Here is a 15334-nt window from a genome sequence, read left to right on the forward strand (position 1 = left end):
AAATAGAGCTAGTACCTTCTGTGTTTGATGAACAAGAATCTGAATCCATTAAAGTCATACGTTTAATTGTTCCAGTATGGTATCTTATTCATAACCAAAATTTGCATGATAAAAAGCATCAAAGAATAAACACCGTGTTTTCTTTGTCTGCTTCCTCGTCAATGGCAAGCTTAGCGCTCAGAGCTCAGAAGGGGAAAAAAAATTACTCTTTACTCATTTTACAACATCTAAATTTACTCCAGAGTTGAATGCAAAAAGCAAAGTACAAATAAACTTTTAACTCCCATTTCCCATAAGGATTTAGGCATCTCTAACTGAAGTTTCCAAAGACATGCGGGAGTTGTCTAACAGACATTCAAAAGAACAGAAATGAAGAAAAGCATTATGGGCAAAAAAAAATCTTAGGTCAAAAGAGTGAAATGTGAGCCTGTACAGATGTTATAACTATTTCCACGATAAACACTAGCCTTCTGTACTTGAATTTAACAGCACACTTTAATTTGGATTAAAAATCTTAACATAAATTATTTGACTTTGACAATAGCAGCCTAATATTTCAGCTTTGTACATTATTCCCAGCTCTCACTTTCAAAATGGACCTCCTGGAACTTTCATTTTTAGAAGCCACAGTCCGCATCTTAAACTTTAAACCAATGTCTTGCCTGAAATTTAAAGAACTAAATTATATAATCAGTGAACAACAGTTATTATCTTCCTACTTGATGACTGACAGGATTTTTAAGGCTTGTAGTTAATGTGTAATTTCATTCTCCATCAGTTTATTTATTATTATACTTAGAGATTTCAACAATTAAAAACATTTTCACCCTATTTACATTGATTTCATTTAGTCAGAAACCAAATAGTAGGCTTCAATGTCATTACATCTTTAGCCTTCATATTGTTGATATTTTGTGCTTAGTTTCTTTTTTGGCACGTGTAATTCAGAAGTCCCAGAACACTGACTAGAAAGAGTTTTGGAATCCTGGCATTTAAGTTGGGTGCACTCATTAGGTCCAATCTAGAAGACTTCATCAGCTAAGACTCCCTCAAAACTAGAGAAACTCAAAGCTGTCCCACACAGGGATGATCATGAGAAAGAAAAGCAAGCTAGCTCTGTGAGGCTATTATCAAAAGGAATTTACAGCCACTGGTTTCTCTGTGCTCAATGAACATCCACATTTTAGAAAGAGATACGGTGAAACTCGGTAGTCAAAGTGTGACTTTCAAGTCCCACAAGTTATATACATTTTTTTTCCCTGAAAATCTATTCGGATTGAAAACTAATGGTGATGTATTAACAGGCCATCAAATGGCATAATCCTTGGTACCCAATGTGAGACAAATTTTGTGTTTTAGTTGTAAGCAGCTCTGGGAACTCTGCAGTGCACAGATCTTAGCAAGATGTAAAGAATACAGCCAATCCTGATCATTGCAGGACTACATCCATGCTTAACAGCAGGAAAGCATCTAATGCCACTGATAATACCACTGTTGGTAAAACCTGTCTCAATAAATACAACACAACAGCGTCAATCTCCATCTCTGTTCAAATAAAGTGTACCTACTGCCCCCAAATCACTTGCAGAGGCTCCTCGAACCACTTAGGATGCTTTGTCTACTTACAAAGTAATATTCTGCTGTGAGCAATGAGCATGCGCAACAGCTACCCCTGCATTTAAAAAGGAACTCTGCAGTTAGAGAGCATTTAATGTTTATTTCAAAACTATGAAAGATCCCAGCGTGAACATCTCAGATTGTGATTTGAAGTATCCCACAGCCCTGCATTGATGTGGGGTTCGTGTCTTCAAAAGAGATTGTTCAGTCTGTTTAAAGTCAAAATGGCTCTAGATGTGTTGAATTGCTTTTCAGAGAATCACGTAAAAAAAAAAAAATACTCAGGATAACATTATTAATGTAAACATACCTGAACCCGAGTCAAATTTGGTTTCTGACCTGCAAAGAAAAAAAAAGGAAAATTAATATAAAAATTGTAAAAGATCTGGCATAGAGAGATGTAGTTATTATAGATTTCTCTATAATGGTCAAGAAATAAATCATTTCCTTGAGTGTAAACATAAATATTTATTTCAACCATTTCAACTGAATGCATATAGTGATTCAGATTACATAGCAAACAAAATAATAACTTTCAATGTTTGCTTTTCTTTCAGAGAAGGCATCCCCCCCCCCCGCAAATAGCCAATCTTTCTTTAAGATAAACTTACTTCAATCATATTATAGAGCAATAAAAACAATCCAATCCATAGTTATGCATTTTTGCAGGTTATTAAAGATTTTCAATTACTTCACACCAAGTAATTTTCCAGCAGGTTCTTAGCACACAGCACATGAACTCAGTAACCCCACACACTTAATCAGGAGGAAGAGAGAGCGGAGTCCTTGTGGGAACATTATGTTTCAGATATAGTTTAATACTGGCTGTAGTAAACTCAGAAGCCTTTGAAGCCCTTGCTCCGGCTGTGGGAAACTGCTGTTGGGTAATTACTCTCGAGATGCCGCTGATGTGCTCTCAAGCAGAACTAACCCTGTGACTGCGCCTATCCACACAGACCACTGTAAGACAGCATTGTCTATAGCGAGCTCCCAAACCAATTAGTGGGCATGCTCAGTCGGATTTATATCACAGGCTCACAATCAACGGTGTATCTGCGCACAGCTGCCACCGCGGGATACAAGAACCAAGCAGCGGGAGTCCCGCTAAGGACGTTATGTCGTCGCCGTCATCGTCGACGGAGAAGAGCTTGCCCCTCGGTGGAGGTGCGGTTAGCTAACTGGGGAAGAGGGTTTCTTTGAAACTATGCCAGAGTGTAGCGGAGCATTTTGGAAGCAGCGGCTTTCCTCACCTAAATTAGAGCTCTTCAAAGAAGAAGCGGGAAAATAAGAGGTTCCTTTGGTCACAAAAATTAGTTTTCTCAGGTCTTCTCAAATTTCACCTTATTTTTAACAATATCAACAGTTTTCATATGCAGTTTATATATAGGTATATGTGTATATGTATATATATGGAAATATGTATATATATATATATATATATATATATATATATATATATATATATACACATACACACACATATATACATACAGATGTAAGTGTGTATGTATGTAACCACAGAGTTGGTCCTCTGTGTAGTGTGAGGGCTCACACATGCAAGCACTCTGTCCTTTAGTTCTACCTGAGGTCTGGCCAATCACATCTTTAGCAACCACCTCTATAATGCAGACCCAACGCCCTTGCCCAACCCAATGCTCATCTCTGTCTGTCCTTCTCTTCCATGCCCCCTCCCATCTCCAATGCAAGCTCATCTTATTCTTTCAGCTCTATGACTTGGGAAAGCCTGGCTTCATGACCACACCACGCCTCACGGCAAATCAAGGCCTCTTCTGTGTTACTCTATTGGCTCCCTTACCTACTCCCTCCCTAGACGTCAGCCACGCCTCAGTAGCCTCTTTAGCCGCAGCATCTAGACACACCTGGTCTATGTACTCAGATGTCTGTCAAGGGAAACTACAATGATGACGGTCTTGATAAAACACACATTTTGAGATACGAAAAATTATGTCCAAAAAAAAAAAAAAAGATAAAAACCTTTCAGAGAATCTTCTCCTGAGACAGCTAGTCAATGTGTAATATATACCCATAAAATGCACATAAAATATTCTCACAAACAAACTAGTCCCCCTGGGCCTCAATTAAACACTAGAAAACATTTTAAGAATCCTCAGACACAGTATTAAAGATTAAAAAATACATTGTTGTGGCCAGATGGAGTGACATATGCCTTTAATCCCAGCAGTTGAGAGGCAGAGGCAGGCAGATCACTGTGAGCTCAAGGCCAGCCTGGTCTACAGAATGACTCCAGGACAGCCAAGGATACACAGAGAAACCCTGTCTTGAAAAACCTAAAAAAACAAAAAACAAAAAACAAAAAACAAACAACAACAACAACAAAACCATTGTTAATAATTAAAACATGATCATAAAATGAATGTGGTCAGATTTGAGGGAAGGAAGGATTGGCCCCATGAATAAGTTCACTCAAATTTCTGTGAGATTAGGCACTCGCATAACCAGAGAAGCAGTCCGCTGGGACATGCTGCATCATAGCATGTTTTGATGGTCTCTGTTCAAGAACATTCTGAGAAAGTGAGCAAAGTATAGACAGGAACAAGCAATCACTGGTCGGAGAAGGAGGATGTACAGTGACAGGGGCGTGGCTAGGAGCAGGCCGAGGGTGTTCAACCCACTCTGAGCACATCCTCCACAGGGTTAGTTCTGGTGGTGGCTATTCTAGATGCTGGAATACCAGAGATCACAAAGCAGGGCACAAAACAGATAAAATCACGACATCCGTAAAGATGCCCTTCTTTGCCTGGGCTACATACTCACACAGCCTAGGCCAGGTTTATTTAGTCGCTTCCTTTGGGGTCACCAAGGGAAAGAGTTTGTGCCGACTACGAGTGCTTTCCAACCTACTTCCTCCTTTTTTTGTTTTCCAAAGTTCTAAAGAGACACAGATCTGCACGGGTGAGATAATATTTCCGCACTGTTTAGCACCTCTTTTGTGGCTCGCTGTGACCATGTGACCTAATTATTTCTTACTGGGACCCACCTCTTAAAGACCCAGAAGCTGAACATCATCACACTGGGGACCAATTTCCAGCTCATGAAAGCTTGGTGGGCAGACTGTGTCCACAGCCAAAGCTCAGAAGGGCTTACACTAACATTTACAAATGTTTGAATTTGGGGGCTGCGGGGAGGAAGATCATCAGAAAAGGTTGACACTAGAAAATCCCACTATTGTTTAAGTGTTTAAAGTAATGTAAATTTTTAACATATATGTTCTTTTTATCATAAAACTGCAGGTCTTCGAGAGAAGGCAGATTTAGTCACTGGGGAAAGTGGTATGCTCCTGGGGAAAGTGGTAAGAGCTACCACTTTCTTCTTTTTTTTAAGATTGATTTATTTATTGCATATTATATATACAGTGTTCAGCCTGCATGTACACCCGCACACCAGAAGAGGACACCAGATTCCACTACGGGTGGTTGGGAGCCACCATGTGGTTTCTGGGAATTGAACTCAGGATCTCTAGAAGAGCAGTCAGTGCTCTTAACCTCTGAGCCATCTCTGCAGCCCCCAGAGCTACCACTTTGTAGTTACAGGGAACATTCCGTGTGTATCAAAGTAAAAAGGGAGGGTTGAGGCTGAGGGTTAGCTCAGCTGACAGGAAGACCTGGATTTGATGCCCGATAGTGTGGTGTAGTGTGGGGTGGGGTGAGGTGGTTGAGTAGATGCGGGGTGGGGTGGGGTGGGGTGGGGTGGGGTGGTATGGGGTGGGGTGGGGTGGGGTGGGGTGGTATGGGGTGGGGTGGGGTGGGGTGGGGTGGTATGGGGTGGGGTGGATGTGGTGTGGTGTGGGGTGGGGTGGGGTGGTATGGGGTGGGGTGGGGTGGTGGCACAGAACTTGGGAGGCTGAAGCAGGAGGATCAGGAAGTCAACAACTTCCTCAGCCTCAGAAACGTTCTGCACATGTTAGCTTCATAGTTAGCTTTCTGAAGAAAAAAGTGACCAGACCAGGCTAAATCTATGCCCCATAGCACTGCCACACCCTCCTCCTCTGTGTGACTCTCAGAGTTGTAATTCTACGACGTATCTGTCTATATGGGGTTTGTTTTATAACATATCTCAGTGGTTCTCTTATCTACGTTATTAATTACATATTAACTGCGCATACTAGTGAACATCACTGTGACACTTCCACACATACGTACACTGTTTTGTGCTGATACCTGGAACTCAATACCTGGAGTTCAACAATGGTAGGGGCCACTAATTGCCTACCTGATAGCTAGCCTCTCTCTTTCCCTCGTTTCTGAAAGGTGCCAAGGCATGCCCACTTCGGCAATGGTTTTTGTGCATGGGCCTATAACTGATTCAAGGCTAAGCCCTTAGCTCGGCTGAGTCCTAAAAGGTAAAGCCTCTCAGTGCGTGTTCTTGGAAAGGTCATTCTTCACTAAAAGGAGAAGAAAGGTGATTGTGAGGGAAGGCCCTTTCCCCAGGCTCTGGCCTCTTTCGTGCCTTCAAAGGGCGCTGTGTAAAGATGCGGCTCAGGGCAGCCACAGCATCTTGCAGCCCCAAAGGTTAGACACCTGAATTACCACTCCAGGGTTGCTTTGCTACCATGGAGTCAGGTAAGAAACTTACTTTTAAAGCTTTTGTATAGATTAAGGTGATCCTAAAAGAGCCAAGAACTTACTAGAAGCCGAGTAAAAGTTTTTTCTAAGCAATAAAGCTACATAGGATTAACCTACGATAAGCTCAGCCCACAGTGGTTCAGCTACATAAGCTCAGCATTATATTTCAAAAAAGAACTACTGGTCTGGCTAAGTCTTACATGGTTGCAGTGTGAAATTGTACAGGAAAAAATAATATAAATAAGAACAGCATTGAAAGTAACTAGAAAAACAAATTTTTTTTAAAAAAGATAGAAAGTAAGGTGACTCCACATTATCTGGTTTTCTCGATTTGGACAAATACTTGATGGAGTCTGGCAGGGTTACTGCAGCTCACTTCAGGAGTTACACCCACAGTGGAGGCTGCGGCCACGTTATCCATTATCAGTGGGAGCCTTCAACGTGAGTTTTCACACCTTGATAGATCCAGGAAGCAGCTCATTTGAGCTGAAAACAGGTATTAGCCCATCCCCAGCAGCCTACGGTAGTCAAGTAGGCCCTAACTCTCAAAAGTTCCACAAAGCCCTCAAACTACACCATCAGCTGGAGACCAAGAGCCCAAACACGCAGGCCCATGGATGGCACCTTATACTCAAACTAAAACATTCTGCCCCAACCCCTAGAGGCCATCTCATAATACAAAATGCATTCAGTTCAGCTTCCTGGCTTAACAGTCCAACCACTGTTCAGGGCCCCAAAGCCCATTGTGTTTTCTGAAGCTACAGGCAAACAGCTATGAGTCCCTGTAAAATAATAATATTTAAAGTGACATCTTTCTGCTATCCGATGGCACATTTCCATCCCAAAAGGGAGGAATGGGGCATAGGAAGAAAACACTGGACGGCAGTAAGAGTGAAGCCAAGGAGGACAAACAGCCACCGCGACACTCCACGCTCAGCATCCAGGGCTCTGGGTGGCACCATTGACTGCTAGTAGGCTAGGCTGGCCTCGTCCCTTCAGCTCTGCCATCTGTGGCACACAAGGCCTCTGTGGTGAGCCTGCAGCTTTCCTTGTCAGATCCTGTACGTTCCTGACATCTCCAACATCCTGGGCTCTCTACTGCAACTTGAGCCACCAAGCACCCACTTGGTGTTCCACCCAGGGAATTCAACCTTGCTACACAATGTGTGGATGCATAGGCTTTCTTCGACCTTATCACAAGGCCCCAGGACCCTGTCAATGCTGCATTCTAAATGCCTGCAAGGCCAGTGCCATGTAGGCGATGCCAAGTTCTGCTGCCAACTCAGAATATAAAGGCACCACTGGCCCACAGCTGCAGCAGCCTCTGAGTGCCTATGTGGTTGAACCTAGGACACACGCCTAAGTGGTTCCATACAAGCAGAGCACCCTGGTCCTCTTTTCAAATACAATGCCTCTGTAAAGCTGGACTCTTGTTGAATGATTGTTAATATTTAATATTGAAATGTTATTTCAGTAAAATCAGCATTTACTCCTTAACCAGCTTTATACCCAAATGACCACACAGAGACACCAGGACCTATTTTATTAGCCTATAGCACAATGCTGTGTAATAATTACTCCATCCTAATCTTCCATACTAGTATACTTTCCCCCATTCTGATTTCCCACTTTATTCTTGCTTTTAAATCATCTCCTAGGCCCAGTTCATTTCTCCTGATGGTTCCCGGTCTGGTCTGGTTACTGCCCAAATGAACAGACTCACACACCCCAAAAACCTGAGTACCTTAGCCACGCCTATCACATTTGCCCTGCCCAGGTATGTTTTTTGTTTTTGTTTTTTTTATTGGTCAACCAGGAACAAGGTTTTGGGTAAGGTTACAAGCATTTGGGGGTTCCTGAGTCTGCTCATTTGGGCAGCAAGCAGACCAACCTCCAGCAGACTCTAGTCATGACTATAGGGCATTTTCTTAATTAGTGACTATTATGGGAGTGAAACGAAGAGGCGGAATGTTTCTCCGCCATCCTAAGACCCAGTGTAGCACCGAAGCACCAGCCCCAAAGGCGTGTGTCCATGGGTCCAGAGGTCATAAAGTTCTCCAGCGCACAGCAAGCTTTTGAAAAGCAGAGCGGAGCTTGGAAATGCATGTTCTTCAGTTCTCCAGGCAATCCTGAGCTCTTCCAAGTGAGCCTCTCCTATTTACAATGGCAAAGCTTCGCGCCTTTCTTAAGTATTCCAACTTGTTCATATCACTATTTTTTTTTCTTTTTCTTTTTAAAATTTATTTATTAAGTATACAGTGCTCTGCCTGCAGGCCAGAAGATGGCATTAGATCACATTGTAGATGGTTGTGAGCCACATGTGGTTGCTGGGATTTGAACTCAGGACCTCTGGAAGAACAGTCAGTGCTCTTAACCTCTGAGCCATTTCTCCAGCCCCAATATGTCACTAATTTTCAAAGTAACTTTTTGCCCAATGGGGAAAAAAAGAAATTCCCCTCACATTGTATGAGATTTCACAAGGAAAATATTTTCCATATCACTGTAATAAAGTTATCTTTGTGATGCATACTGAAGTAAACTGCAAGCAAGTAAAAATTTGTTGGAAAAGACCCAACATACGTGTGTGTGTGTGTGTGTGTGTGTGTGTGTGTGTGTGTATCTGTATATACGGGGTATACACACACACATATATATGTGTGTATTCATCACTTTCTCAGTGAACTTATCAAAACTACTGTTTTATTGTAAAGCTGTTGTCTCTGAGAACATGAGCCAAACACTAGCAGGTCACGGGTCGCAGGGATTTGGGCTGGCCAGCAAAACCACCAGGAATGACTTATCAATAAAAAGACAAGTTTCATGTAGTCAATAAAATTATACTCCATCAAAGCCTCAAGCAAAACACATATGAAAGACACAACTCCAGAAGCTGTCCCACCAATCTGGAAACCAGGCAGAGGAGTTCACTGGGAGGTCGGAACACGCATTAAGTCATAGTTGAGAGCATTTATGGAGTGCTTACTATGTACAAAGCACTCTATTTGAAAGAGGAGGTCTTCTATAAAATTGCCATAATTCAACCCATAAAAGGCCTTTATAGTTTAAGATCAATAGCTTGAACCTCCTTGAAGAGCAAATGGGTAGCGGGTTCATTCTGAAGGAGGCAGGTGTAATTGGTCAGTCAGTGGTGCGCGGTGTCTCAACTTGAATGAGTCTTTGCAGTCTACATAAATTCCACATTCTGGGTGGTCTTTCAGGACATTCACAAAGAAGGCACACCAGAGGCGGCAGCGATGATTTATGGTTATGCAGACTATGAGTCATGCAATTGCCATTAACACTGTACACTTAGCTAAATGCATGGGAGTAAAACGTGCAAAGCCCTAGCAGTATAATGCCAATTTTCCTCACAGCACAGACCCTGCAACTGGGTGCCACCAAAAGCCAAACCAATCCACGAAGTTTTTAAAGTCTATTTTGTTTCTGATACAAGTCAGTGAATGCAAGATATGAGCATCAGAAGGAATCAGTTCCTTTCCAGCTAATTTGTGATCATGAAATACAGTATCGATGAGGCAGACAGGTACCTGGTTGGATGCACTACAGTGTATGAAGCAGTGGGTGGAAACAGTAGCAATAGGAGTAAGAGCTGCCAGCACCAAGCAAGTGCTACTCTACAGCAACATTTCTACATTTCTATGGGGGGGGGGGGGGTGGAGAGGTGGGGGAGGGGAGAGCAGGGACAGGGACTCAGTATAGGGCAGACATCCTATTCATCTAGAAAGTTTGCATTCCCAGGAGAAAAAAACAATCTTTAAGCTTTCTCTCATGTCTAACACCTTCAGTGTATCCCTCTGTACCATTTTCTTCAAGAAGGAAGAGGGGGAGGAAGAGGTGAAGAAGAAGAAGAAGAAGAAGAAGAAGAAGAAGAAGAAGAAGAAGAAGAAGAAGTAGTAGTAGTAGTAGCCGTGGTGGTCATGGTGGTGGTGGTGAAAGAGCTTTCCCTTGAGTCTGCCTTCCCCAGCACTGCAGGGGACAGATGGGTCTTGCCCCTCTTTGCTACCTTAACTCTCTTGAACCAGTTATGACCACTGCATTTTCTGAGCTAATCCTTTACAACAACATCTCCAATTACATCTATGGCTTGAATATTAGATCATATCCCAACATCTTTGCCACCTGACTTTTGAATCCCCTTCTACTGAAGTGGTTTTCCAATACTGACAATCCAAGTAAGTGTCACTGTGTCTCTGCATCTGCACAGTGTTTCCTAACCTTCTGTGACTCTGTACTTCTAGCACTGGGCTTTGTGCTAACCTTACACATCCTGCCTACTCCAGCATCTTGCAGTTCACAATATCAAAAATGCTAGCCTCAAAATATGGTTTTCAAATAAGAGGCTGATTCTGTAGCCAAACGATTTTGAAAATAGTGCTCACTGTACTCTACTCTGAGCATTCATGTGTTGTAGGCTGGCACTCATTTGATTCCGGTTAGTTCAGGTTTCTCAGTAAGCAATTTGCCCCTAAATGCGAGGCCAGGGTTTTTTTTTTTTTTTCACAGAACACAAAGTAATATTTCATTGATCTAGAATTGTGCAAAGCTAATATTATAATTATAATGACATAAATATTCAAGAGAATACATTTTAGGAAACACTAATATAGATGTGTGTGTGTGTGTGTGTGTGTGAGAGAGAGAGAGAGAGAGAGAGAGAGAGAGAGAGAGAGAGAGAGAGAGAGAGAGAGAAGATCTATATTCTTGGTTATAACTTCAAGTTTATCAGACTTCCAAAACTGCATTCACCATCTTGCCTCACATCAGTCATCAGCAGGAGCTTTTGCACCAGTTTCACAAGGAGCAGATAGCTACTCTCATCTCTTGGTGAGTGCTTTTGCAGTATGTGTTAAGTTGCTGTTGGTACTGTTCAAATCAGATCTCCCTTAAACTCATCCCCACTGAAGGGTAACCACACTCTAAAATTACAGAGGAATGTTTCAAAACACAGAGCAAGTTCGGAGACCTACAGCCACCTCAGTTAAAAAAAAAAAAAAAAAAAGAACTCCGCCAGGGCAAGGTACAGACTTTGTGACATGCAAGTTGCTGTATGAGGCTCATGTGGCCATGACTATCCTCGCAAGCTTGCACTTGATTTTACTACCTTCAATCACCTCTTCGATGCGGCATGGTTTTAAATGCCCTGGCAATCAAGTGGGCTTTTTCTGAATTGGCCACTGTGCCCGCTAACTTTCAAATGGATGTCTCGTGCCAAACCATAGACTATCTTGTATGTAGATTGGCCAATTTCTGAAAGACCAGGATCTATTGTTTCCTAGGTTGTCCTAGAGTCTCTATATTTTGGACACATAGGTCAACCTCTTTCTCATCAATCTCCTGCAGCAAATTACCACCCTTCCTCATCAACAACCCCAATGTGAAATTGGTTTCCCAATGAACAGAATAAAATTTCCACAACTCTGAGGCAGCACTTACTCAACCCTGGCTTTGACTCCAAGCACAGCCCCTCCCTTCCCATTGATGAACAATTTGCCAGCTAAATATTAGAATAACCCCCGATACTGTCTTAATAGCAACGTTTCATGCTCATATTGATTTCTTTTCTATTCCTAAGACATCATTTAATCTCAAAAGCCCTTGTCCTGTGGGCATCACCCCTGTCCTGTGGACCTTATCCGTGCCTTACAAACATGGAGAGTGCCAGCCTTTAGAGATTAAATACATTACTCAGCTGCACTCAGCAGAGTGTGAAAGTTGTGAAGTTCACCTGCTTCTTTACACCTTAATCACAGCTTTCTTTACTTTAACATCCAAGCACAGCTATTCGGCCATCATCAGAAAATTGGCACTAATTAACACCTGCACTACCTGCTAGAGCTGCCAGATGGTGACCTGTTAAGTAAGAAAGACTAACCAGTCAAAACTCGCTGTAACACAGGGGCCACGAAGAGAAGGCAGGGAGGGGAGGGGGGCAGATCCGAGTTTTGGCCCTACTCCCAGTGTTTCCTGAACTCCACACAGCCTGTGTGGCCTCTGATTTTTGTTATTGAAGGGTTCTAAAGTTATTAGCATAAAGTTTAGCATACATTAAGCCCTCAATTGTTGTTTTAAGTTATTGCTATTTGAGCATGACCAACAGTTTATATAAAAAAATAAAGTGTTTTAAAATATAAATACAAATCTGACCAATGGTGGTTCATCCTTTGCCAGTTTCCCTTAAGTTTCTGAGACCAGGACCCAAGAATGATACTAGAAGATGAAATACAATCTGAAGGAAGGAGGAAAGTTTGAAATAGTGATGAAAATAGAGGCCAAGAGAAGATAGTTAAAAATAAAGCTTGAGTAGTTTAACCTGCCACTGGCCACAGTCGGGAGAGACGTTAAAGACGTGACACAGCGGCCTCAAAGGAACACAGCTCTCCAGCAACAGACTCCAAGGAACAAGAGATCTAACTCAACGCCTGAGAAGAGTTCAAAATAATGAGCCCAGGAAAACTCAGCAAGACATGCAAAACATCATGAGGCAATTCCGAGAAACCAGGGGCACAACTCAGGAGAGGAGAGGAGTAAGAAATCCAGCCAGGAAGTAATATCCCTCTCTCCACTCTACTGTGGAGAGTGTTCTGTCCATTGGCTAGATCTGAGTAGGGGTTTAAGGTTTACCACCTGTATTGTCCTTGGCTGGTGCCTTAGTTTGAGCGGGACCCCTGGGCCCAAATCTGCCTATCATAATGTTCTTCTTGTAGGTTTTTAGGACCCTCTGGATCCTTCTACTTTGCCATTCTCCCATGCTTCTCTCATCTAGAGTCCCAATAGAAAGTCCTCCCCTCTGTCTCAGTTTCCTCGTAAGTGAAGGCTTTCGTGGGACATGCCCCTTGGGCTAATATGCAGATATAAGTGAGTATATACCATTTGAGTCTTTCTGGTGCCTCACCTTTGACCATGTCCCCTGGAGGGGGAGACCTGGTGGCACTCAGAGGAAGGACAGCAGGCTACCAAGAAGAGACTTGATACCCTATGAGCATATACAGGGGGAGGTAATCCCCCTCAGGAACAGTCATAGGGGAGGGGAATAAGGGGAAAATGGGAGGGAGGGAAGAATGGGAGGATACAAGGGATGGGATAACCATTGAGATGTAACAAGAATAAATTAATAAAAGAAAAAAAAAAAGAAATCCAGCCAGGAAGCTGAGATGATGACAACGACAACGACAACGACACACCAACAAGGGCCAGGAACGTGGCTCAGTCACTGACATGCCTGCCCAGCAAGCATGGGGACTTGAGTTTCATCCCTAGAAGCCACATAAATTAGCTGGGCGTGGTGGGTCATGCTTGTAACACAAGCAACAGGGAGATGGAAACAGGCAGATCTCTTGGATCCGCTGGACGACAAGCACGGTCTGACACTTGGTGAACCCGAGGCCAGTTCCTGTCTCACAAGATAAGGTAGCTGATACCTGAAGAATGACAGCCAAAGCTGATCTGTGGCATGCATGTGCGTACACACACACACACACACACACACACACACACACACAAAGAGTAACTATACTTACAAAAATATGTTCACCAGCATAGAATATTTTAAAAATACAAAATCAAAACAAATCTTGCCGCTGAAGAATAAATTGAAGAAAACTTTTTAAAAACAGGTGAAAACGCTCCCCCAGCCCACCAGATCTCACCAGGTGCTGTATTCAGTGCCTCCAGCCTAACCTGTCCATCCCTGACTGCCCACGGCCAAACTCTTGTCTTACCTGCCACCACCTACAAGCCCCTTCTGCAGTGTGTCCAACCTCTCCACTGAGCAGGACCTCCTACACTTCTCCAGAGTCTAACCCAGTGACTGTCCCTGACCCTCCCCAACCACACACCCTCCCCAACCCACCAGAACTAGGCTCCGTCCCACAGCCAGTGCCCTGGCCTGCCCTAGCTTCCCCTGCCATCCCTGCAACCCATCTCAACAGGAACCGACCTACCTATCCCCCCAACCCACAGCTCCTCCCCATCCAGCCTAACTTTTCCACCTCGCTGGATCTACCCCACACTCTAGGCTTGGGCAGGAAGAAAATCCCTGTCCCTCTGTCCGCCTGACTTCATTCCACCCAAGCCATTGCCAAGCTCTAGGGCAAGCCTGTCTGCACATCTCTCTTCTGCAGAGACCTGGTCCTTCCAGGGCAGGCTTAGAACTAACAAAAGGAGTCCTCATGGCCAGGTCTCGGAAGATCAAGCTGGTGCCTTCTCTCCAAAAACCAGTCCCATATGAATGTTTACCAATAAAAATTATCTAGATAAATGCAGGAAACAGAATTTAAGACAATAGTTATACACTTGAATGAATCCGAGGGGTTTAAAGAAGACACAATGAAATTAAAGAGAAAGAAGATGAGAATAAATGCCTGAGTGATGCCAAAGAAAATGCAAACACGGGGCTTGGGGAAATGACAAAGAAAATCCAAGATCTGAGAATCGGATCCAGTCAGGAGACAAAAACATTGAAGCGAATCCAGGCTGAAGTGAAGATGGAATTGAGAAGTCCAACTGCAAAAGCCAAAGGAAAGCCTTACAAGTAGGAGACAGAATATCAGGTCTTGAAGACAAAACGTAGGATCTGGGCCAAATAAATAGGAAACATGAAAAGTTAAACACGCACATGCTCATGCGCGCACTCACACATGGGAAACCGGAAACGCTGTGGAAAAACCAAACCTTCAAGTTATAGGCATAGAAGAGGAAGAAGAACCCAAAGTCAACAGCATCTATCAGATATCCAGCAAGATTAAAGAAGAAAACTTCCCCCAAACTAAGTAAAGATACATTCATACAGGACAGAACAAGAAACACAGCACACCGAAGATTTCCTACAGGAGGCCACACCCTCGGACATGAGACAAACATTTATACAAATTCCTTGTATCCTCTCATAAATACACAAACTCATGGAGCTTAAACAACTCATTGCTGAATGATGAATGAGTCAAAGAAGAAATCAAGAAGGAAACGTTTTTTCATGAAACCAAATGAAAACGAAAACACAACACGCCAAAAGCTCCGGTGCCCGCTGAAAGCAGCCCTTATGGGGGAGATGCGTAGCTAAGCGCCGCCTAGTCCTCTCTGCGCCTGCGCACATG

The 15334-nt window shown here is 43.2% G+C and overlaps 1 protein-coding gene across 5 annotated transcripts in view; it reads right to left on the reverse strand.

The window, feature by feature from the left end:
• The window catches only part of MSRB3 (methionine sulfoxide reductase B3), a 120567-nt gene that overhangs the window by 46020 nt on the left and 59213 nt on the right, over positions 1-15334 (reverse strand). For all 5 annotated transcript variants that reach the window (XM_084759874.1, XM_084759872.1, XM_084759875.1 and 2 more), the window contains one exon: positions 1928-1956. In XM_084759874.1, coding sequence (XP_084616000.1) covers positions 1928-1956 — 29 coding nt within the window. The remainder of the gene's footprint in view (positions 1-1927; positions 1957-15334) is intronic.

Source organism: Acomys minous (assembly GCF_964271855.1).
Source record: "Acomys minous genome assembly, chromosome: 15".
Classification (NCBI taxonomy): domain Eukaryota; kingdom Metazoa; phylum Chordata; class Mammalia; order Rodentia; family Muridae; genus Acomys; species Acomys minous.